At 40.4% G+C, this 23,854-nt stretch overlaps 2 protein-coding genes across 4 annotated transcripts in view; one reads left to right on the top strand and one right to left on the bottom strand.

Annotated features, from left to right (window-relative positions):
- Positions 1-1,320: 1,320 nt before the first annotated feature.
- On the top strand, positions 1,321-21,742 carry ace (angiotensin I converting enzyme (peptidyl-dipeptidase A) 1). Its single transcript, XM_022209374.2, has 25 exons — positions 1,321-2,049; positions 6,194-6,364; positions 6,476-6,563; positions 7,447-7,590; positions 7,742-7,933; positions 8,772-8,869; positions 9,053-9,222; positions 9,326-9,549; positions 9,662-9,806; positions 12,322-12,420; positions 13,164-13,286; positions 13,366-13,571; positions 13,795-13,931; positions 14,241-14,399; positions 14,850-14,937; positions 15,541-15,684; positions 16,345-16,536; positions 16,980-17,077; positions 17,493-17,665; positions 18,339-18,562; positions 18,660-18,804; positions 18,919-19,017; positions 19,264-19,386; positions 19,525-19,709; positions 21,181-21,742. The coding sequence occupies exons 1-25, from the start codon at positions 1,816-1,818 to the stop codon at positions 21,381-21,383; spliced, it is 3,864 nt and encodes a 1,287-aa protein (XP_022065066.2). The 5' UTR covers positions 1,321-1,815; the 3' UTR covers positions 21,384-21,742.
- A 42-nt stretch (positions 21,743-21,784) lies between these two features.
- itga3b (integrin, alpha 3b) overlaps positions 21,785-23,854 on the bottom strand; it is a 37,987-nt gene continuing 35,917 nt past the window's right edge. For 2 of the 3 annotated variants that reach the window (XM_022209378.2, XM_022209375.2), the window contains one exon: positions 21,785-23,401. In XM_022209378.2, coding sequence (XP_022065070.1) covers positions 23,234-23,401 — 168 coding nt within the window. In that variant the 3' untranslated portion in view covers positions 21,785-23,233. The remainder of the gene's footprint in view (positions 23,402-23,854) is intronic. The other variant, XM_022209376.2, reaches the window with a different exon arrangement.

A 23,854-nucleotide genomic window follows, 5' to 3' on the forward strand; every position in this document is an offset into this window, starting at 1 on the left:
ATGGATGGATGGTTTGGGTCCACCTGTCTATTTAAAGGGAAGGTTCACTGCAAATCAATACAAAGTCGTTCTCAGTGAGCCTGATTTATCTTGTGATGAAACCTTTCTGTTCTGATGTGAGTGCAGAATGCTCCCATCTACAGGCTTATAGAACCAATACCAAGATGGACTGAAGCTCTTCTGGCAGCATGTGGTCATCCATTATCTTTTTGTTAGTTTTTCCATTAATTATTTCCTTCTTAATTTGCCACTCGTTTTTAAGTGCAGTGCCCACAGTTGGATTCCAGCTAAAGAACTCTGATGCATGCTATGCCACCTTCTCTCATCTCATGTTTCCTGCGAGTGTCTTCATTGCTGACTGTATAAAAAAGAAGCCAAAAATGCCCCCAAATTGTTCCGTTCTTTTTACATCTTATAAAATGACAGTCAAACACCACTACACCTTTCTGTTGCCTACAAGTGATAACAAAATCAGGTAAGACAGGTCTAAGAAAACCAATTGTGTTGCTGTACACTGTATTGAATTATATGCAATGTATGGTTTAATATTCCTCTGTTAAATATTCATTGAACTAAAAATTCATTCAAATGGCTTTAGAAGAGGATTCCAGGGGAATGAAATAGCCTCATTGCTCAATTTAGGTTTAAGAGCAACTGAGTGAGTTTGTTTTGTTTGCTCAGCAATTATGGGAACTTGCAAGTGTACACAAGTTCCCTATTCCAGGGGGAAAAAACAGTCCATTTAAACCCTTCCTTCTCCTTAATGTGATGACTTATCTTCCACTGAAGTACTGAAATATGATTCATTGCTGTGCACATAATAGTACAGCTCAACTATACACTTTACACACATGCTTTTGCTGCAAAGATGCCAACAATGAGGGCAGCTCCAATCTGACTGCATCCTGACAGCTGTGAAGCTTCTCATTCTTAAAACAGACCTGTCAACAGTCTTGCTTGTTAACTCACTATATCCTTGTAAATTTAAGCAGTAAAAGGAACACTGTCCTCCTTCCTATTAGCATGAGAAAGCTGTGCTGTATAAAGATCAGACTATGCATAAAAGACACGATTCAAGGTGAGCCCCTGTCAACATTTTGTGCCTCCATCGCACCTTTTTTCCCTGTTAATCTCTTGCAGCCCTTTCAACCTTGTGTCAAGAATCCTGTCACCCCCTCCAGTTTTATTCCATTATCCAATCTCTCTTTCATTTCCCCTGTCTTTATAACTCCCCCCCTCCCCTTGCTGTCACTAAGCTGAAGGAGGGAACTGAGAGCAAAGTATGTGGAGTCCCTCCCAGACTCTCCACTGCTGGTTATTGAGGAGACACCGCTCTCCAGGCAAGCGAGCAGGCAGATCAGGCAAACACACTGCTCTGTGTGTCATATTTTCATATTTTATCTCTCATCTTTTACTGTTATAGAAACTTGGCTCTGACAAAAGATAGTGCCAGCCATCCGAATCCTGGCAGGCTGGTAAAACAGAGAAAAGGGGGAGGGAGAGAAGATAGGACTAAGGAAGGGAATTGGTGGGGGAATACGTCCAGTGCTGTAAAGTGGTAAGAGGGAAGGCTGCAGAGAAGTGTGGGCTGGGTTACACTGGCACTTAAAAAGAAGCTCACTTTAGTCTTCAGTGCATTTCACCAGCAGTCTGGCTGGGAGGCTAAGGAGGGAGCAGTGAGAGAGTGGATGAGACAACAGCTTCAGGGGGAAGGTGTACTCTCACTTCATTGGAGCAAGAGTATTTTTAGCCCTATCTCCAAACTATTCCACTTTACAGCTTTTCCTTCCACTCTTTCTTTGGGAGAAGCTAGCAATGGGCACTGGTGTGAACAGGTTTCTGTGCTCAGTGCTGCTGCTGCTGTCAGTCTTGGGGCTCTCCCAGGCTTTGCCAGAGCACTGGCTCCCAGGGGTGTATGAAAACAACACCGATGATGCTTTACGGTTCCTCAGTGACTACAACAGCACTGCTGAGGAGGTGCTCTTCAACAGTGTTTCTGCCAGCTGGAATTATAACACCAACATTACGGACCACAACTCCAAGCTTCAGGTAGGATGATTCCTGGAGCCCTGAGCTTCCTCTCATGCTGGTATTAAATTGTCCTGCTTAGATTAGTTCTTGCCAGTGCTGGCATTTTGTCACCACAGATGCATGCGTGGTCAAAGGTTTCTGTGGAGCTTAGCTCTGCTTGACTTGGAGATTACCACTATTCATCTCCCTCCAGAATTACATGCTCAGTTTCCTTGCGAAGCAGCCAACTCTGTGTGTAGCTGGAAGTGTAAATCAGATCTGAATGCCTGCGGTGCGAACGTCTTTAATGTATGAATATATTTCTAGGGGGTCTTGCATGCTCTTCTGCTGGCTTTATTTGTTTAACTGTGTGTTTTATGATATTTGCTGCTTAAGACAATTTCTTCTGATGGAAGAACCTGCTTCAAACGGCAGTTTTACACACAATAATGATTTTTATGGTCCACTGTGGTAATGTTTGCAGTCAATGAAATGCCTCATTGCAAGATTTTTAAAATGGGTTTGCTTAGAGGCTAGCTGTGAGACATTACATTAATAACTGACTGCAATGGTTTAACAGCTGTATCTCACCTCATGCCTGAGACATTAACCATGTAGACATGTCAGAGGAGGAAAGCACAGCCTGACACAAGCTTGCAAGAAGCAATGAAACTGTAGAGGTGTGAACAAAGTTTACTTGCTATTGGGCACAGGAGTCACACACACATAGCTATGGACATGTGTATGCAACACAAGTTTACCCGCTCATATACAAACTGAGAGCAAATAGTCCATCTGACACGCTTAAAGGAAAACCTCCGGATTTGTCTCTCTGTGTGCTTGAACAGCTGTCACAACAGGATTTCAGTACACTATCCAGGCTGGGAACACTGGTCTACTCGCACCCTGAACAGGTGTAGATGTGGCCCACATTCATCAGGGTCAGGCTGCAGAATGTGTTGTGCTCCACAGAATGTTTCTCCGATGTAAGGTGAAAGATGAGCAGGGCTTGTAGCTGCCATGTATGAGCACTTTTTTTCCCCCCTCAGAAAGGTTCAAAGATTGGATCAAAGTGAATCAGAGCCTTTAGCTCCATCTGATTTGGCAGCTGGGGAGTGGGGAGCATGGAAATTCAGCTTGAGAGGGGCATTTTCTAATGTTGGCATTCTGCTCGTGCTGCACTGTAAGTCCAGTACACTGATTTGAAATGCACATTATCAGTAGTGCAGGACAAGAACTGACTAAATTAGAGCATGTACGCACACAAAGTAACTATGCAAATGAGCACATAAATGTACTTTCTTCTCAACTCATGCAGCCTCAGAGGTGATTTGGTCTCAGTGCAAATAAGACTGGTGTTCAACATGCAGAGGATCAAACAGATTGAAGATCAGCTCATAGGCTTCAAATCATTCTGAATATCAGCAGCTGGAGGTTTTTCAAGATGGAATCCCAACCGCCTTTAAATGCCAGAGTCAGACCTCAGGCTCAGTCATTCATGTGATTGCATATTGCTGGCTTTTTTTTTTTTTTTTTACACAATTTGAATGTGTTTGAGAACTGCATATTTTGTGGTGAGCTCATGTAATTGGCTTCATTTTTGAATACTTCAAATCCATTTTATTCATCTATTTTTATATGTCTAAAATGTGAACTATTTCTTATGCAAATATTTTTTTTAAAAATTACCTAAAAGCTAAACTTGCTGTACAAAAATGAAAGCTAATTGAAGAATTTCAACGCAAAAGCCATCTTAGAACACTTTACAGAATTGAATTTCATTCCAGTTCGACTTTGTACACACACGGGTTGATTATTTAAAGAGTAGATGATTTGTTAATGGAGAAGTCACTGTAAATGTGTAGCAGAAAGACCTTGATGGAAAGAAAATGGCCTTTCTCCCTCATCTTTATTGTTGTCCTTTTGTTGAGAATGTGATTATCCCTGTGGATGGATGGGTTCAGGCAGGCTGGAAAAAACTACTGAAAAAAGATAGAGATTGAGAAGAAGAGTGCAAAGGTCAGAGTTAATACTTCAACTCGCTGTCACCATTTTTCCCCCTCCTGCAGCCTGTTGTTTCAGCGAAGGCTGGGAGAAAGACAGATAAGAACAATTTGAATGAAAACATTACTGGCATGAAGCTCCTGTTCTGTCCATTTTATCAGGATGGGAGTGAAGCAAAGAGTGACCTGTGAGCATTAACTCATTGCTCTTTGGTTACGTCAATGCAAGTGTGCAGACGTTTTGTCATTTTTAAATACTGACTAAGGTAGCTCATGGTGCAGCATGATTTGCATTTCAGCACGTGACACATACTTTAAGCATGTGTACTATCCATCCAGTGTTCTGCAGTTGCCTTGACTCCATGCATTCTTCCAGCAAGGTCGTAACATACTGAGAATACTGATGTCCGTGACCTTCCAGAGGGCCATAAAGAAAAACTCTTGAGAGCCATGGGGCCATAGATGGGCATACAGAAAGTGACAACGGCATTTTTAAAAATATTATCCTTGACCGAGGGTTAGTTTGCTGTTCTGTCCTCGCTCAATAGACAAGTAGAATATTTTATTGATCCCAGAAGGAAGATGTACTGGCACAGCTGTCAAGGAACTCAGAATCATTGCAGAGATGAAGACACAGGTATAGCAGTTCAAAAACAATAAACAAAGTAACAAAGCTATTATACAGACGAATAAACGTATTGCAAAAATGGATGATGATGAAACAAGCTAGCCAAATAGGAAAGGATCACCAAAGCTCATACAGATGAGGAATGCCTGTGTCAAATTGCATGTTAATCCATCCAACAGTTGTAGTCAAAAACATCCAAACCCCCACAGGAAGCTAATGCTGAAGAATCCCTAAAGTCATTATGATTCATCCTCTGGGGAGCATAAATGTCTGTACAAAATTTAAAGACAGTTCACCCATTAAAGCTTGACCTGCTGACAGCACTTGAGGAACTCTGCTGAAACACGAAAAAAAATGGTACGTCCAACAGACTGACATTAAAGAGTCCACCATGTCTAACACTCTGACTTCACCCTTGTCTCCACAAAACTGCATGCTTTGCAACTAAACTGCACTGATCTGTCTGGTAAAAGGAAACAGTATGATTTAGCAGGAAACAGGTCCACTTTGAAAAAGTCACAAAGTCGACATTAGGAGGTTGGAGGTGAGGCGGTGGCATGAGCGCAGAACTTTTCCCAAGGAGACTGGGGCTCGTGTCCAGTGTTTAACTGCTTGTACTTGCTGTACCAAAGCCACAAAACCAGCTCTTGGTTAGGTTTAGAAAATATCGCAATGTTTCATAGTAACATCATATACAATATCAGAAGAGTAGATAGTAGTAAAGCTGATGCTTCTTTGCATTTATAGAAGCTAGCTAAGGTTGTTTGGGCATCTGATTTGGATTCCTCCTGGGCACCCAAACCGGAGTAGACCCAGAACTCACTGGAGGGATTGTATATCTCATCAGGCCTGTGAACGCCTTGGGATCTCCCAGGCTACAATCTGACCCCAGATGAAGAAAATCAATAGATGGATGGATGGCTGGACAATAGCATAGTTTGGGTTCAAATATGACCCTTTTACAACATGTTTGAAGCGTCTCCTTGATTTTCCAGTTTATCCGGTTTATGAAGCCCCATCTAATATATTGTTGACTGGCTGAAAATGGGCACCAACTGGAAAGCAAGACAGTAAAAGACAACAATATGTGATTAGAAATCTGTTACTGATACATCACAAACAAAAGTGATTCAGAAGAAAATATTTTCCCACATTAAGTGATTACGAATGCAATTTAGCTGTATAGAAGTGTCTTTTTTATGAGTCTCCTCAGTTCACTTGATGTCCATCATCATTTCTTCCTTTAGCTTAAAAGGCTGTTCCTCCCACTCAACAAAGGTATCCACCATGTCCTGGTTCTCATGTTGCCCACATTCTACTCTTGACACAAATTAATAATAAAAAAATAGCCCATTGGCTGCAGGAATGACATTCTCATCACTGTGGGCCTTGCATGGCTGTAAAACATGCATGAAGACATAAAGAAATGAAATTACCACAAATTCACTACTTTCTTTAAATGTTTTCATGTCGGTTGCTAAGTACTGTGATAGCGTAACTGAAGTGATCCAGTATATCATTGTGACTCACTTCTGTCTACTCATGTCTTTAGGTAAATGCATCACTTGAAGAACAGGCCTTCGCTGAAGCCTGGGGAGGGAAGGCCAAGCAGGTCTTCACTGCGGATGTTCTCAACTCTTTCACTGATCCGAACAACAAGAAACTGATGGATAAGATAATGCTTCTGGGTGCTGCCAACCTCCCTCAGAATGAGAGAGAAGAGGTCTGTTTCTGTTTCATATTTGGTAATCTCAAACCTTCTGTGAGTCAGTATCCATGTGTTTGTCACTGCTGAGTATCTTTGGAACATGATCTGTGCTCCTCTTTTCTACAGTATAACACCATTCTCAGCACCATGGACAACATTTATTCAACGGCTAAGGTGCAACCTCAGCCAAACATAAGCTGGAGCCTTGATCCTGGTGAGTTAACAAACCAGTTTGAAGGTCAAGATATATAAAAGAGTGAAGTTTTTCTAGTTTTTCCTGAAAGAAACGGGAAAAAGCAGTGTTGATTGTGGAGGGGAAGTCTGGGAAGAAAAACACTTGTAAGTGGTTAAGAGCTTATCGGCTCTTGGAAGTAACAGGATGGGCAAAATTATTTGAGAGAGGTCTCCACAGGAAGTATTATGGATGTGTTCATGAGTGTTGAGTAAAAAGCAGCACGTTGGTAGCTTTTAACACTACAGCCATTTCTTGTGAACAATGGTCCTTTGTGCTCCGTCAGCCACAACTGCTGAAAGTAATAGTCAGAAACGCCTGCCAGCACATACAGTACGACAAGAGAGCAAAAACAATCACTTCTCCTAGAAACGTTTGCTCATAAAAATAAATAAGCGCATTACTATTGTTAAGGTACAGTCTCTGTAATGATTATTGGCTTCTTGGTTGAAGAAATCCATAATGGGAAAGAGGGTTACTCCAATATGTGGCACACCCCTTCAGCAAAAACAACATTAGTGTCATTATAACAACAAAGACTTCCTGCAGTCTCTTTTTCCACCTCTTCAACTTTTATCTGTGGTCCTAAACTTTCACCTTTTCCTCGCCTTCATTTCCCACGTCTGCCGTTCCAGGGATATATGTTGTTCTAAGTGATTCTCAGAACATCACAGTGTCATCATAACTCAAAGCTAATCTCTTGGATAATGTGTCTGTTTTCCTGCTGAGGAGCATGAAGTCATCTAAACGTCAATATATCTTGATTGTTTTAGGAAAAGTTTTGAGGTCACACCAGATTGGGTCAGTCTCCTTAGATACTTCCACATCTCTATGCCTGAGAGAGTGTGATTTCTGTTGTTTGTAGATCTCACAGATATCATGGCCAACTCCAGGAGCTACAAGAAGTTGCTGTACGCGTGGGAGGGCTGGCACAACGAATCCGGCAAGCCTCTCAAGGAGTTTTACCCCAGGTTTGTGGAGCTCAGCAACAAAGCCTCTCAAGCTGATGGTAAGTACTTCCCCTTGACCTTTGACACTATCAGCATCATATTCATAACATGATTAATAGATGGTGAGAATGAGATTGCAAAAGAGCCTCAATGAGTGGAAACTGAGGTAAAACAGAAAGAATAAAAGGTTAAACTCCTCACTCTGCTTAGGATTCGCTGACACTGGGGCTGAGTGGCGCTCCTGGTATGAGTCTTCAACTTTTGAGCAAGATATAGACAACCTCTACAAGACCATCGAGCCGCTCTACCTGAACCTTCACGCCTTTGTGCGGCGTCAGCTTTACAAGCAGTACGGTCCCAAGTACATCAACCTTAAAGGACCCATTCCTGCCCATCTGTTAGGTAAGTGTTACCAATGCATTGCATAAGATGTTTCAGAGGTTCTTTTATTTTCGCACGAGTCAAATTGGAGATTTATTTCACTATTTTTATAAATTGGAAAATTGAATAGTTATACACATTTGTTTACCATGGATGCAGTTTACTGTCTACAGCAGACAACAAACATCTGATTTATCAAGATTTTACTTTCTAGTAGCATTAATGTCACAATAAAATGGATCTTTATAGTGACGCCATTAGGGATTTATCTTTATCTCTCTGGAGTGTGCCATTTTTTCTTAGTTGAATGTCACATTTGCTTTATTTTGCATTTTAACAGCATTTAAAAAGTTAAATGTATTATTTAAAACCTATCATATAATTAGGGTTCAGTAGCATTTTACAGAATCTGAATCCAGTTCTTATTGAATCTGAATCCTTTTGTATCCAGCGCTTTTTTTGTTGAAGGTAGTTTCTTTGGTGGGGACAGCATCTATTAATTAAAAACTAATGGTTTTTGATTCTGCATCTTACCTAAACCACAGAATGTAGGGCTTTTGTTATATTATTTTGTCTGCCTTGACTTTTTTTGTGTTTCACTTAAAGTCCTTGTCAAAACTTGCAATATATTTTGTACATTTGCAAACATAAACCATTTTTTTCCCACATCAATGCACATGCCTCAGGCAACATTTGAGCGCATGGGATGCAGACGCACTGTGGCCAGCAGTTTTGTGCTCTTATCTCATTGCTGTGCTGAACATGCTCCATGCAGGCATTTCCTACAGTGCCTGTGTGTGGAGGATCGCATAACGAGTCATAAATTGCTGCTTAAGTGTGTTTTCTTCCTCACCCTCAGGAAATATGTGGGCCCAGACCTGGAACAACATTTACGGAATGATGATCCCATTTCCTGACAAACCCAACATAGATGTGACAAATGAAATGGAGAGACAAGTAAGTAAGAGGGAAAGCTTTTATGCAACTTGATTAGATGCGAAGGAGGGAAAGTATTCTTTAACTCTTGCAGACATGAACCTCAACAGCAGAAAAATGCCACCATGAATCTTTGAAGCCTGATTGTAATTGTGTAAATAAATAGTGTGAACTGTGACATGTGGGACCGTTTCCTTTTCACAGGGCTATAATGCTACACACATGTTTCGTGTGTCTGAGGAGTTCTTCACCTCTCTGGGTTTAGAGGAGATGCCTCAGGAGTTCTGGGACAAATCCATGCTGGTTAAGCCTGAAGGGCGAGAGGTTGTGTGCCACGCATCCGCCTGGGACTTTTATAACCGCAAAGACTTCAGGTAAAGATTAGTTTAGATTCAAGTTAGCTATTTAGCTAATTATAGTCAACTTAGAAGCTAAAACTTGATAACACAAGGTCATTAAGCAATTCTGTTCATTTAGGATAAAGCAGTGCACCACAGTGAACATGGAGCAGCTCTTCACTGTGCACCATGAGATGGGCCACATCCAGTATTACCTGCAGTACAAAGACCAGCCTGTGGGCTTCCGTCGTGGAGCCAACCCTGGTTTTCATGAGGCCATTGGGGATGTTTTGTCTCTTTCTGTATCCACTCCCAAGCATCTGCAAACCATTAACCTGCTGGAATCTATGACCTCTGACACCGGTAATGACACCAACTCTGAAATAGATAATATCCAAATCACATAGGCTAAACACGTGCCCACAGAGGAGACACCTTTCTCACCGCAATGAATGCTAAATTGCGTTTTTCCCAGAAACTGAAACCAACTACCTGTTGAAGATGGCTCTGGAGAAGATAGCCTTCCTTCCCTTCGGTTACCTCATTGATCTCTGGAGATGGGGCGTGTTTAGTGGAAGCACTCCTCCTGAGCGGTACAACTCCGACTGGTGGTACCTCAGGTAAGAAGTTCTGTTAAGTCAAAAGAATATTTGAATATACAGTATTTGTGAGATATGCTACGATGAGGGGATCAATACAACTCACTTCCGTACAGTGAATATGATGTTAGATCTTGTTTATTTAACCTGTGGAAACCAATGATAATTAGGCATTTTACAACAGTCAGAGCTTTGTGTTTGTAGAGTTGTATGTAGCACGTGTAATGGAAATATGCTACCATTAGTTGGGCTAAGGGCTAGGCTATGGAAAAGGTTTGGCTCTGGGAGCTGTGTGAAAATTAATGAACACAAGACTCAGAAATTAGGTTACCGGTAATGTATTAAAAAATAATCAAAAGAAAATATTTGAATATATCAAGATAGAACAATGATCAAAATAATAAAACAGAACAACAGAAAATCTGAATAAATCAAACATTCACCTGTAATTCAAGCAATTAAATCATACTTCAGCAGCTTCACTTTTAACAATCTAAAGTGACCATGCTATGTTCAATTCAACAATCCAATGACATTTCCTAATTCAGGTGAGCATGGTTCCACTGTTGCCAATGGTGTTAACCAAACAAGTCCATGAACAAATCCTAACAAAATGAAAACAAGTCCTAGGGTGAAACAATCCATCTAAGCAAGGGGCCTGCCAATGAGTGGGGTGGTGAAGGGGTGAATCTAGCCAACTGTTTTCCACAGGAGCCTAACCTGTTCAGCAAATAGGCTTCATTGTTGTCATCATAATCATCAGCATCATCACATTTCCATTAACTGCTCACTAATGTTCAGCACAGTATGGGTTCAGGTGGGTGGCATCCAGAAATCCAGAAGCATGGTTCCAGTGGTGAAGGCCTGTTAGCATTGGCATGAGCATTAGCATGATACTAAACACCTTTTAACAGGCTTAGCAAGAGTTTGAACTCACTTCCTCCTTGATGATGTGATTTCCAGGCTTGTGAAAAGTGAATTGTTTCCAGAGATGAGTGAGTTACTGCTGTGTGTGACTGAATGAAGCTGATGTGGTTCAAACAAAGGAATGGGGTGGATTCCAGGTGGGAGAGAGATTGCTGGTGATTGGTTCAGGTGTTGTGACTGACAGTGAGGAGGTCCAGTAATATGGAAGTGACTGACTGACTGATTGTGACTGGCAGGTGTCTTGTTCATTTTGGGAATCTTGATGGCCAACAATGAACTATTACAGAGTGGCTATTGCAGAGTGAGTGTTACATGTGTTTAACCTCGCACCATGAACCTAAACAAGTACTTTTGGTTTGCAAACTAAACCAAACAGTAACTGAAAAAACTGACTAAAAACAAAAGTGCACATGTTTTAACCAGTGCACTTTAACCTGAATCGTGATGTGCCCCTAAACTTAACCAAGTACAGCTTGGTGCTTGAACAAAGTGTTTTTGTTGTGAAACAAAAAATGTCTGAAAATGAATGCTAACAGCCAGTGAAAATGGCACTTAACAAAGAGACCATTTTCTGTCGTAAGCGACAACAGATACAATGAAGCATTTGATTGACCTTTTTTTCTCTATTCCTATTAATAACAACATAAAAAGAAGAAAACAGATGAAAAGTTGCCACACACCACAGAAGACTAAGTTTTTTTCTTCTTCTTCTGTTTTATTTTGCGCTGTTGACATCCTAAAAACATGTTTTTTCTTTCTCATTTTTGAGTTAAAGTGAGTGAGTTGTGCGATGTTGTGGTGCCACGCTTTGATGGTGTTGGAAAGAAGTGCATGCATGCTGCTATCTTTACTAAAATGAAGAAGTCATGAATCATCTTCGTGTATGAGTTCTACATAAGCAATAGTCTGTTTTTCTGCAAGACACAAAATGAAGATATAGACACGCATGGCAAAAACAGCACCTAACAAATGAGGAAAATACCCATTTCCTTAGCAACTAAATGCTCCACTATGTTCACCACCCTGTTGTGTACTATGTCTGTTGCTGTTTGGTGCTGAGCAGGTAATAGTAGCAGGTAATAGCTGCTATGCCAAAACCAGTAACTTGCAGGCAGCTGACAACCAGACTATGGAAGTGGTGGGAGTGACCTGAAACAGTAAAGTTGCTAAAATCTGACTCAAAACTCACTTTAAACCTCTGAAAAGCAAAGAGGAGCTGCAGATTGAGTCGATAATTCTTTCTAGATTATCATAATATCAATTAATACACTGTTATCAGCAGAATATGAATTATACACACTTTAAACAAATGTTCTGTGATTGTTATTCCATCCTTTATTTACGCTGGGTGAGACTAAGCAGATCCCAGCTCCCACAAATTAAGTAGAGCTGCTGAGTAACAGCAGAAGACTTTGGCTGTACTGGCTGGCATTCAAAGTGTTTTTGTGTGAAGTGAAGTGTTGCTGGAAAATGAGCACACATGCCCGGCTGACACTTAACGGATAAATAAAATTTAATGAATAAGAAAAACTTTCCAGAGCTCATAGCGTAGTTATGAATCCCATGCCAGCGTGCTCTAAATTCATCTGTTTCTTATTTGTTTTCACAGGACAAAATATCAAGGCATCTGCCCACCCACCAGGCGTACAGAGGAGCACTTTGATCCTGGGGCGAAATTCCACATCCCTGGAAACACGCCATACATCAGGTAGCATCCTGATCCACCTCAATAACAGAGACAATCAGATTGAGTTAGGAATGTTTTCAAGATAGTGTAGTGTTTTCCTGGTCGCTTGATTAATTCTGTATTCATACATATAGTTTAAGTTGAAAATTCAATCAAATCAAGGGTTTTCAGTGCTTAATCATGACGAGAGTGTGTGTTTTAATGCATATGTCTGAAACATATATATATATTGGATAAAGGTAACTATGAAATAAACGAGGAGAATGAATATGCAAGAATGGCTGGTAAGCTTGAAATTAGGCCACTGTGAGCTCCATTGTGTTGTGTTTGAAAAACAATACAATAACCTTCCAATAGCAGGAAGCTTAATGCAGAGGAGTCGTATAAGAAAGACTCCAGCTGGTTTGTTTCAGGAAGAAAAGTCAAACACACAGCTACTTCACCAGACAAACACAGGCTACACAGTGGTTGTTTACACCATTTACATCATTTTTAAAATCTGAACTTAAGGGTTATGTCTGTCATAATGTTGGAAGATGATTTTCAATAGCTTTAAAAAAAGTTTGAGGATAAAATAAATTTAATCACAAGTAATGTACTGAGTTGAAGAGACTGTTAAACAGTTTTTTTGACTTGACTGTATGACTGCTTTTGAGGTTTTTGTGCAACTTGTGCATATGATTTATATGTTTTAAGCTCTTAATTGAATGTTTTAAAGATTTTTCAAAGGTAGATGTATAAATGCAACGTGCTGTGCCCTGCAGGTATTTTGTCAGCTTCATCCTGCAGTTCCAGTTTCATGAAAAACTGTGTGAAGCAGCCAATCACACCGGCCCCTTGCACACATGTGACATCTTCCGCTCTGCAGAAGCGGGAGCCATTTTAAAGTAAGTGATCTGGAGCATAAATATTGTCTTTTGGGTAAAAAAGTGAAGATGTAATACAACTTCCTTGTTCCACCTTCAGGAAGGTCCTCCAGGCTGGCTCCTCCAAACCTTGGCCCGAAGTGCTCCAGGACGCTATAGGCACCAACAAGCTGGATGCCGGCTCACTAATGAAATACTTTGACCCCATTATTCAGTGGCTGGAAAAGCAAAATGTGGATGAGACCCTGGGATGGCCTGACTTCAACTGGATGCCACCCATCCCTGAGGGCTACCCTGAGGATATTGGTAAGACGGGAGCTTGAGAGTCCTGCTGAAAATGAACAGTAAATAAATAAAGAGTGTAAAACTATGCCACTGTGCAGACCTGGTTTACACATAATAACCATAATTCACACAACATAATTTCACTACACCAGGACAACATTTTTCAGGCGTAATTCCACAGTTCTTCATTTACAGTCCTCAAACTGCATCTCAGCTAACTTTAATTCTCTTGTTGTTCACCCAGACAAGAATACAGATGAGCTGGATGCAAAGAATTTCCTGGACGAGTACAACAGCACCGCTGAGGGGGTGTGGTACGCCTACACTGAGGCCTCCTGGAAGTACAACACCGACATCAATGACGCCAATAGGCAGGACATGGTGAGGCCCTCTGAAAGACTGACTGAGTGGAGATTACCTTAATAGTGTTCAAGCATCAGATGCCATCATGTGACGGCCTTTTTCATCTATGCTGATTTTGTGCATTATGTGAGGAAATCAATCAATAATTTGCTTGATCAAAACTGTATCAATGAATCAATAAATGATTAAGTTATTGAGTCACTAATCAAACCCTGTTTGCATGCTTCTGTCTGCCTACTTAATTACCTGTCTACCCATCCATCCATCCATCCTGCTTTCGTTGGCACGTAATGTATGAATTAAAGGATGTTCATTATTCCTATGCAGCTTCAGAAGAACCTAGACATGTCGACCCACACTCTGGAATATGGACTGAAGGCCCGTCAGTATGACACCACGGACTTCCAGGATGCTTCAGTCAAACGTATCATCAAGAAACTCAGCGACATCGACAGAGCCGCCCTGCCCCCTGCGGAACTGGAAGAGGTGTGAAAGACATAGTTTCTGTATTACAAACATTTATTCAAGAGACATGTTTTTTCAGAGCTGCACCTGAGACAGACATAAAAATACTTGTAACAAGAAACAAATTACATGCATTACAAATTACATATAAAGTACATATCATACATGTGATTTAGAAACACTTTCCTTTGGTTTGAGATTGTTTGACACAATATAGAAAACCATTCTTGGTTTGCTTTTATGCCAGTTTTCTTACTCAGGTGGAGCGGTTTAGCAAGAATTTGGTTGCTTGTGTGTTTTTTAAAAACTGTAGTGTAAAAATGAAAGGAGAGTTGTGCTGGTACAGTTAAAAACAAGTAGCTGTGTGAGTTTACGATAGCCATCAGTAGTATGTAAATTAAACTAACAAGCAGTCCATCATTATTGATTGTCTTGTTTCCAGCATCTAAAGGTTTGTCTCTCTCTTTACAGTACAACAATCTTCTGTCCAACATGGAGACCAAGTACAGTGTGGCTGAAGTCTGCAGAGATGATGGGACATGCCTTCCACTGGATCCAGGTAAGACTGTGGAATGCATGCCAGTTGCAATATGAAAGTTTCACCCCTAAATGATGAATAAAATGGACAATGAAGTAAATGAATAAACAGTGTAGTGAATACTTAATACTTCAAGTACTCAGTGGCAAATGAGCAGTTACTGGGCTTTTACTTTTTGGCTCAGTCTCTCTAGCTGTCTGTTCTCTGCCTGCAGTCCAGTCAAATAGTCATTAAAATTTTGTCACATTTTATTGGATCATTTTTATATGAGATATGCCGGATACAATGTTCTTTTATGAATTATTCTGAATTATTCTTCTTTTTTAAAAGAGAGACACAGAATAAGCAAATCTACACATATATATTGTATTCAAATATATATTGAATTCAAATCATATATTTCAATATTGTCATTTGATACAAATCAGGAAAATGCTACTATTTTTAATGGTAAAGATATGTAAATATTTTAGCAGGCATATTGTTACCAGTATAATTCAGCCTGCTTTGGGTTTTACCTTTTTGCTCTTGATGTGAAGCTTATTTTTACTAATTATTGATGGCTTATTCATGAATACTTTGCTGTGTAAGTCATTTTGCTATTGAAAATTTGCTATGTTTCAGATCTTCAGAAGATCATGGCACAGTCCAGAGACTATGATGAGCTGTTGTTTGCCTGGAAAGGATGGAGGGACTCAGCTGGCAAAGTAATTCGTGAGGATTACAAGAGATATGTTGAACTGGCTAACAAAGCTGCCACACTGAATGGTATGACATTTAAGATTAATTTTTTTTTTTTATCTAACTTGAGATTCTCCTCCAATCTGTCTTGCTGGGAAAATGTGAAAATGTTGACCTTTGAGAGCAGGAGAGAGAGGTGTACAATTTCATTTTATCGATGCAAGACTGTCACATATAGTCATTTGAGTGGTCAGTTTAAATTGTTTTTTTCAAAGCTATTTAAGTAAATATGTGTTAAATGTGCTTCATGGGATTAGATAGGATGATTGATATCAGTTTTGTGTCTGATGAGACACACTGACTGCTTATAAAGATGGACTAACCCCTAACTGTAACTAAAATCTTTGAAAAACAGCTCTAAAGCTATAACAAGTTTAATCACAAGAGTTTATTTGCTGGGCTACTTTATGTCTTCATATAACACTTCATGCTGGTCAGATTTTGTTAGTATTGGGCAGAGCAAAGCTACCTGTTGTCACTGCTGTTCATGCTAAGTACAAAGACTTTGGGGACAAAACATTAATAATAAAAAGCATTTTTCCTGTCCTCTTCTTTGAACATCAAGCTCACCTTTATTTCTGACACAACTTTGTTTCAAAGATCTTTGCTTAAAACTCAGTCCTGCATCACCTGTACTGCAAACCTAGAACCTCACTGATTAATGCATTTATCCTTGGTACTGTCCAGGTTATTCTGATAATGGAGCTTTCTGGCGGTCCCTGTACGAAACCCCGACCTTTGAGGCAGACCTGGAGGCTCTGTGGAAGGAGCTGGAGCCTCTCTATTTGAATGTACACGCTTACGTTCGAAGGGCTTTGTACAAAAAGTATGGTCCTAAGTACATCAACCTCAAGGGACCCATTCCTGCTCATTTGCTGGGTAAGTCAAGACCTTCGAATTCGGATATTAAAAGCACAATCAATTTTTCATGCTTTGCACTGCCTTCAGAATGTTTAAGATTACACCAGGATTTCCAGAGTTGAGGTTAAGGTCACAGAACAAAACCACTTTTGAGCCAGCATTTCACGATGGAATCCAAAGTATTTTAACACTATAGCCAAAACTCTCCTTTTATGTGGGCGCATACCCCATTGATATTCTGTCGTTGGCTGTAGATGTGTTTGGATTTAGGCAAGATTTAATTTGCTTTCAGAGGCGTCAAGCGTGAGATTGTGTGTGACAGTTCCACACGGTTAGGGATTGGACTGACTCACAGTCACAAATCCCACTTGGTTCAACACTGGCACAGCTGAGGAGGGCTTGCCCCCTGACTTCTTCGACTCAGAAATGTGGGAAATGAATGCTGTTCTCTGTTCTTTCAGGCAATATGTGGGCACAGACATGGTCTGGCATAATGGATTTGGCCATTCCCTACCCAGATGCCACACAGGTTGACGCCACGCCATTTATGGAAGCACAGGTGAATAAACGCACAAACCAGCTGCTACACAATGGCCATTGCTCATTACATGAAAACACAAGAACACACCTACAAAGTCAAAATGTAGTCAGATTACAGCTTTACAGGATCAATATCACTGCGTTACGGTGAAATTAAGACTCAGAAGTGGAGTCAAGAAGAAAACAAATAAATACAGAGGATTTTAAAGGCACTGAATAAAAGCAGAAAAACCAGCTGGCATCAATAACTGACATAAAGTGTACGTGTTCCATAAATATGTTTTTTTTTTTCCAAGATGAGCAAGCGTGCTACCTCCTGCACAGTCATCTATTTTCTAAAAGCAGCTGTTGATCTTTCCAAATGTTAAATATCTCATTGCCTGCCAAACAGTTTATATACACAATCATACATCTTCATACTCTGGTTCATTCAGGGTTGGACCCCCATCAGGATGTTTGAAGAATCAGACAATTTTTTCACCTCCCTGGGTCTGCTGCCAATGCCACCAGAATTCTGGGAAAAATCCATGCTGGAGAAGCCCTCTGACGGGCGCCAGGTGGTGTGCCACGCCTCTGCATGGGACTTCTATAACCGAAAAGACTTCAGGTTAGACACCAGCATTCTTTCACTAAACCAGAACCAGTTGGTAGACTAACATCAGAGCTCTGCTTGCCTGGAAGTCACACTTACATAAAATACTGAAACATTAGATAGGACAGATAGAATCTTGGGACCTTTATATAAAAGAGAAACCTGACAGAGATATATGAAAGAAAAAATATTGAGAGCAGTAAAGGTCATAGTTGAGTCTAAAATAAGTTCTTGGCAGAGATGCCATAGGAAAACTATTTTTATTTCCACAAAGAACGTTTTAGGCAAAGGTTCTTCAAAGAAACCCAAAGGACCATCAAAAAAAATTCTTATAGGGACTGTAAATGGTACTGCAAGACATTTCCTTGCTGTCCCACCTTGTCCAGTAAAGAATCTCTTTCAAATAGTTCTTCAGTCACTTTTTGGAACAAATAGAAGCAGCTGGAGATAATCGTTGACAGTTTTTTACCATTCCTTTTTACATCATTCAATTACAGACTAGGAAATCATCAAAAATGTCGGTTAGCTTCAAAAGTAAGACTTCTATCTTACGAAGCTCCCAGGTTCATATGAGACTATGTAAATTAATCTTCGGCACTATTATGTTTATTGATCACAGGAAGGTGTAAGACAGAATCTTGGCTTCTTCTTTGACACGTTGCCTGTACTGCTTTGGTTGTGTCTCCAGGATTAAACAATGTACTGTTGTGACTATGGACGACCTGATCACGGTGCACCACGAGATGGGCCACGTTCAGTATTTCCTGCAGTACAAAGACCAGCCGGTGTCCTTCCGTGATGGAGCCAACCCTGGCTTCCATGAGGCCATTGGCGATGTGCTGGCCCTCTCTGTGGCCACACCCAAACATCTGCAGAGCATCGGCCTCCTGGACAAAGTTGAGAACAATTACGGTAAGTTATCCTGACATAATACAAAGCTCTGTAAGTGCATGTGGTATCACAACTCAGCATTCACTATGGCTTTTGGTATTTCTGACCCTGTATCTAGAGAGCGATATCAACTTCCTGATGAGCATGGCACTTGACAAGATCGCCTTCCTACCTTTCGGCTACCTGATGGACCAGTGGAGGTGGAAGGTGTTTGATGGACGCATCCCATCAACTGAGTATAATAAAGAATGGTGGAACCTCAGGTAAAGTTGACCAGTGCAGTCTTAATCATGATGAGTCAGTAGTTTTTAGATTATATAGACTGTAATTGATTTACTTTAGTAATTACTAGGTCATATTTTAATTTTGCATTGCAGACTGAAGTACCAGGGACTGTGTCCACCTGTAGCCCGCACTGAGGATGACTTTGACCCAGGTGCAAAGTTCCACATCCCTGCTAATGTGCCCTACGTCAGGTAAAATTTCCTGATTCTGCAGAACAAACAGGGCGCATGATAATTGCATACAGACAGATTGATAACTGCTTCCAATTATCTACACATAGATTAGATAAATTTACTTTCGAACAGGATGTTTCAGTCACAGTGATTCAAAACAATGAGTTACCATTAGGGGTAAGAGGTGTAACAGTTCCAGTTTGTTTGTTGGTTTCTTCTATCACTGAAGCACAATCCTGACAAGTTTTATGATCTTCACATCAGGTACTTTGTCAGCTTCGTCATCCAGTTCCAGTTCCACAAGGCTCTGTGTGATGCTGCCAAGCATACTGGACCTTTGCATACCTGTGATATCTACAAATCTCAGGAGGCTGGGAAGCTGCTGGGGTTAGTATGCACACATATACCCACCAAAGGGCGCACACCCATGAACATATTTGCTAGAGGATGATACAAAACCACTGACAACAGGGCTGCCACCTGATCCTCTCTGACCTTCTTTCTGATTTGTGTTGCTGTTTGCAGTGATGTGATGAAGCTCGGGTTCAGTAAACCGTGGCCTGAGGCTATGGCTATGATCACCGGTCAGCCCAGTATGAGTGCCCAACCACTCATGCAGTATTTCGAACCTCTCATTCAATGGCTGGAGAAAGAGAACAACAACAACTACGAAGTCCGTGGATGGCCTGAGTACGACTGGAAACCTTCAAGTACGTCCAATACATTCATGCATTCACGTACTCGAATACGTCTGCAGGAAAACATCCATGTATTTGCTGGAAATGTATCCCAAATAAGTTTCCATTGTCAAAGCCAAATGTTTTTGAACTCCTTCCCAGAACGAAAAGGCATAATGTCTTTACACAGACACATTCATTTTGCTTTTCTTCTCTGCTGAAGCTTACTGTGAAATCAATCTCCTGCTCTTCTTGTTTTACTGATGAGATCCTGCTGAAAGGATGTATACAGATTAGACTGATGAAATTATAAGCAACAGAGTGAAAGAGAGAGCTGGGAAGAGATGGTGAAAGAAAGAGATCACAGCTGTGGTTGAAGAGATCAACAGAGAAATTCAGAATTTATGCAAAAAGGAGCAAATACTTGAGAAAATGATCTAAATTAAGTAAATGAAAGTAGTTTTTCTTCAAATATCAGACAAAGAGAGAGTTGCCCTTCATGTAACCTTTTTAATTATCATTATGAGGTACCAGCATCTTCATAGAAATGATGAGACGTGTTTTGCTTGAAGATTATGTTTTGAGTGGTGGCACAAGCAGGAGTTTCAGACCTATTCAGCCCTACCTTCCTGCAATCAGAGTAATAGTCACAGCAGTATAGAGATATAGGAATCTGCCTCCGTGCATCTGTTGGTCAGACATGAAATATCTGCTCTAGCTAAGTAGACAGTATATATTAAAATTGCACTTTTCTATTTTTCGAGCAGCTATTTGTGTTTTTGAGGTTCACATAAGAATTAAGAAAAGTTTTCTTCTGAAAATAGAAGTGCACGGCTGTCACACTACAATAAGTGTGTATCCATTGTCCTCGTACTTTGCGGACAAAGTGCAGACAGAGTTCACGAAGAGTTGGAGTGGGATCAGAGATTTTTTTCCATTGTGGGTTCTTTAGTAATGAATATTTGGACAATAAACTTGGGTTGAAATGTGTCACTCTCAAGATGAAGTGGCATCATGTTTTTAACGAGGGCAAAATCTTTAAAATATGACATATTGTTACAGCCATGAGCTTAATTTATTTTAATATCCAGTCGTGTTCAATTTGCATGAAGTGTTTTATCTCATGGAACACATACGTGCAAATTATATCAGTAAGAAAGTGCACACAAATGTACTTACACAGATATTAGACTGTAAAACAGAAGAAAAGCACTGATGTTGTAGACATTGCCTGCAGGTGGCCGAAGTGTCAAAAGATCATCTTTGAGTTACTTTTGTTGCCCTGTAGGTGGCAAAATTGACATATGTGCCGCTACATTTTGAGTTGCTGTAGCTATTGCTTTCCCTGTAGCTCCCACATATGCACATGCAAAGAGGTCATTTAAAAAAATACACGACTCCCCCCTGTGGACAACTTGCAGCTTGATAAATGTGACTAGATGAGTGATAAACTGTCAGTCCAACATGTGTCTTATTCAGTGCTTTCTGTGTGTGTCTCCTACAGCTGAAAAGGCCAGTGAGAGCACTACTACAGTGAACTTCCTGGGTCTGAATGTGGACAGTGCCGCTGCCATAGCTGGCCAGTGGGTCCTGCTGGCCCTTGGCATCGTCCTTCTGCTGGCTACCATCGCTCTTGCCTTCATGTACAGAAAGTCAAGAAAGCCTGAAAAGTCCTTATCCACGATGGAGCTCAAGCAAAAAGACTAGCCATCGGTGACAAATGAAGGGCTAAAGTAAGGCCTGACTTACTGTAGCTAGAACATTACCAACCTCAATGTGAACATCAGTGTTTGTGTGTACCGCAGTATATCAGAACAAATTTTCTCCTGTTTTTTGGTCTGCCTCCCTGTCTGGTCTTGTATATTTATTGTATACACTCAAATTGTTTTTTGCCTATGCAAAAGAACATAATTTTGTAATTTATTTGTAATATTTGAATATTTAGGGAGGATATGTTTAAAAAAGAATGTTTGTAAAGTCATTCATCATGTAAACATTTTTGAAGATTTGATTTGTTTTCTTTGTTAAATCCTCTGCATTTCTACAATAAAGACATTAAATATGTAGCCTGCCTGTGTGTTTGAACATTGTAATGAGCAGACGGCAAAGATAGTTAAAAACAATTTAATTACACTGAATCTGCACAGTACAAAACAAAAATAACACCACCACAGGAAACACAGTTTGTGCATTGGTTTCAGCCCTTCCCTCTTTACACACAGAGTCAATGGAGCCTCTGTAACAGCTACAGTCGCACAACAAAGTACCTGTGGGCTCTCAGGTAACACGGACTAGAACGGTAACGCAACACTTAGTCCCATCGGAGACTGTTCAATGGCTGGCTTCTCTCAGTCCAGTCAGTCTTCAGTGCTGCAGATTGACCTCAATGGGGGCCACAATGGCTTGGAAACAATCCAAGGCTCGGCTTACCGTCTTGTATAAAAAAAAAATACAAAGCTTAGTGACAATGAGCGAACAAAGACCAATCACATATGCATCCATTTAACATAACTTGTCACTATGTACATTTTATACGTACCTATGTATTCTGGAGCTTAAAGTCTCCACACACATCTAATTTCACGTGTTATTTAATCCAGTGTTGTGACTCCCTGTATGAGATTCTCAATGTATCCACATTGATTCTTTAATGTATTTGCCCAAGATGTTAATAATAAATAAAAATCAAGTGTACTCACATGGCTAATTCTACACACAGACCTGAAGCTATTGCTTTGTTACAAGGCTTTGTTGTGGTATTTAATGTGTGCTATTACAGCATGTCCACTGGGGCTAGTAAATGCATTACTCACTAATAATGAAAAGCGTGATTTCCCAGAAGCAGGGAAATAATGCCTCTCCCTAACCTGAAAAATATGTCAGTGCTAGAGCTGTGACCGAATTCGAAACACAAGTCGAAGTAGAGCTTGCTCAACACTGACACATTCACATGAAGTCACTCATAATTGAGTGGATGCTAGCCAACATATTCTAAGTGCAGTTTGAAAACAACTAACGGTTACGGAGCCAACAACCACTGAGCACAAAGTGATGTCTGGGGACAGAGCAGGAAGGTCATATAATCACAGAAAATCAATAGACTTGCTCCCCTGATTAGAAAAAAGACAAACAAAAAAAACAAGCATGAGGGAAATAAACATGACAAATGACCAGCAATTTTTCCTCAGAGGGCTCATGGAAAGAATTAAAATAAAAACATACATGCAGACACAATGTACATTACAACATAATCAATTTTTTTTTTTTTTTTTTTTACAATTTACTCTTGAATGCAACCCAGATTCCAATGTACAACACTGCATTCATGAAAAATACTTAACAAATTACAATCTCTGAAACAAAATGTTCAGTTTATTGCACGGAAAAAGTTGAAGAAATCTACTAAAAATTTGAAAAAAAAAAAAAATTGAATGCACTAAGCGCAGTTGGTCTATGCCCTGCAAAGTCCATGTGGCTCGATGAAGCCCTGTGTCCTTGGTTTGGCCCGTGTCGAACTGGAGTGACAGTGAGTGGTTTCAGGGTTCAAAGCAAAGGCCTCAGTAGTAGTAATGCTGCATCTCTGTCCAGTTGGTGATCCAATACTTTTTCTGTGGCTCCTCAGGCTGAAATCCCAGGTTAAACTGATAGCGCTCAGCCCTGCGAATTTTCACCCCCTGGTGCTTTGGCATTATCCGGTAGTAGATGGCTCGCTTGAAGAATCCAAGCTAACAGGACAGGAGAAAGAAAAGAAGGTGGCATTAAAGGGGGCACGCAAAACCAGCAGGAGAGCTGGGATTAACGACAGACTGAGAGGAAGATTTAGGATTCAGAGGCTGAGGACAATTGAGTTAGGAAACCCACGGTATCCTACTGAGTAAGAAGAAAAAGGAAGATAAAGTGGCAAAAAGAAAGGACATTAGGTGGTCCTTACAGAGCAAAGCATGACTTAAGCCTGAAAAGAAAGGGGAAGAAAGGTTAGTTAGATCAACTACAAGAAGCTAGAAGAGGCAGAAAGTAAAGTGGTAAATTGAGTCACACCCCAAACTTGGCGTTATTGCGAAAGCCCTTTTCAGACATACATACAGAACATTGCTGGCTTCCTCAATCTGTTAAAGCAACAGCAATCTATTATTCAGATATATATCACCTTTCCATTAATGTTCTTTAGGGCTTCATTG

This window comes from Acanthochromis polyacanthus, chromosome 19 (genome assembly GCF_021347895.1).
Source record: "Acanthochromis polyacanthus isolate Apoly-LR-REF ecotype Palm Island chromosome 19, KAUST_Apoly_ChrSc, whole genome shotgun sequence".
Taxonomy (NCBI): Eukaryota; Metazoa; Chordata; class Actinopteri; family Pomacentridae; genus Acanthochromis; species Acanthochromis polyacanthus.

What these genes read in the sequence shown, in the direction of transcription:
- ace (XM_022209374.2), top strand. Translation starts at nt 1,816, where the DNA reads ATGGGCACTGGTGTGAACAGGTTTCTGTGCTCAGTGCTGCTGCTGCTG. An exon ending in GGAAACACGCCATACATCAG is followed by an intron (nt 12,421 to 13,163) that starts GTAGCATCCTGA and finishes TGTGCCCTGCAG; the next exon opens with GTATTTTGTCAGCTTCATCC. An exon ending in ATGCCTTCCACTGGATCCAG is followed by an intron (nt 14,938 to 15,540) that starts GTAAGACTGTGG and finishes GCTATGTTTCAG; the next exon opens with ATCTTCAGAAGATCATGGCA.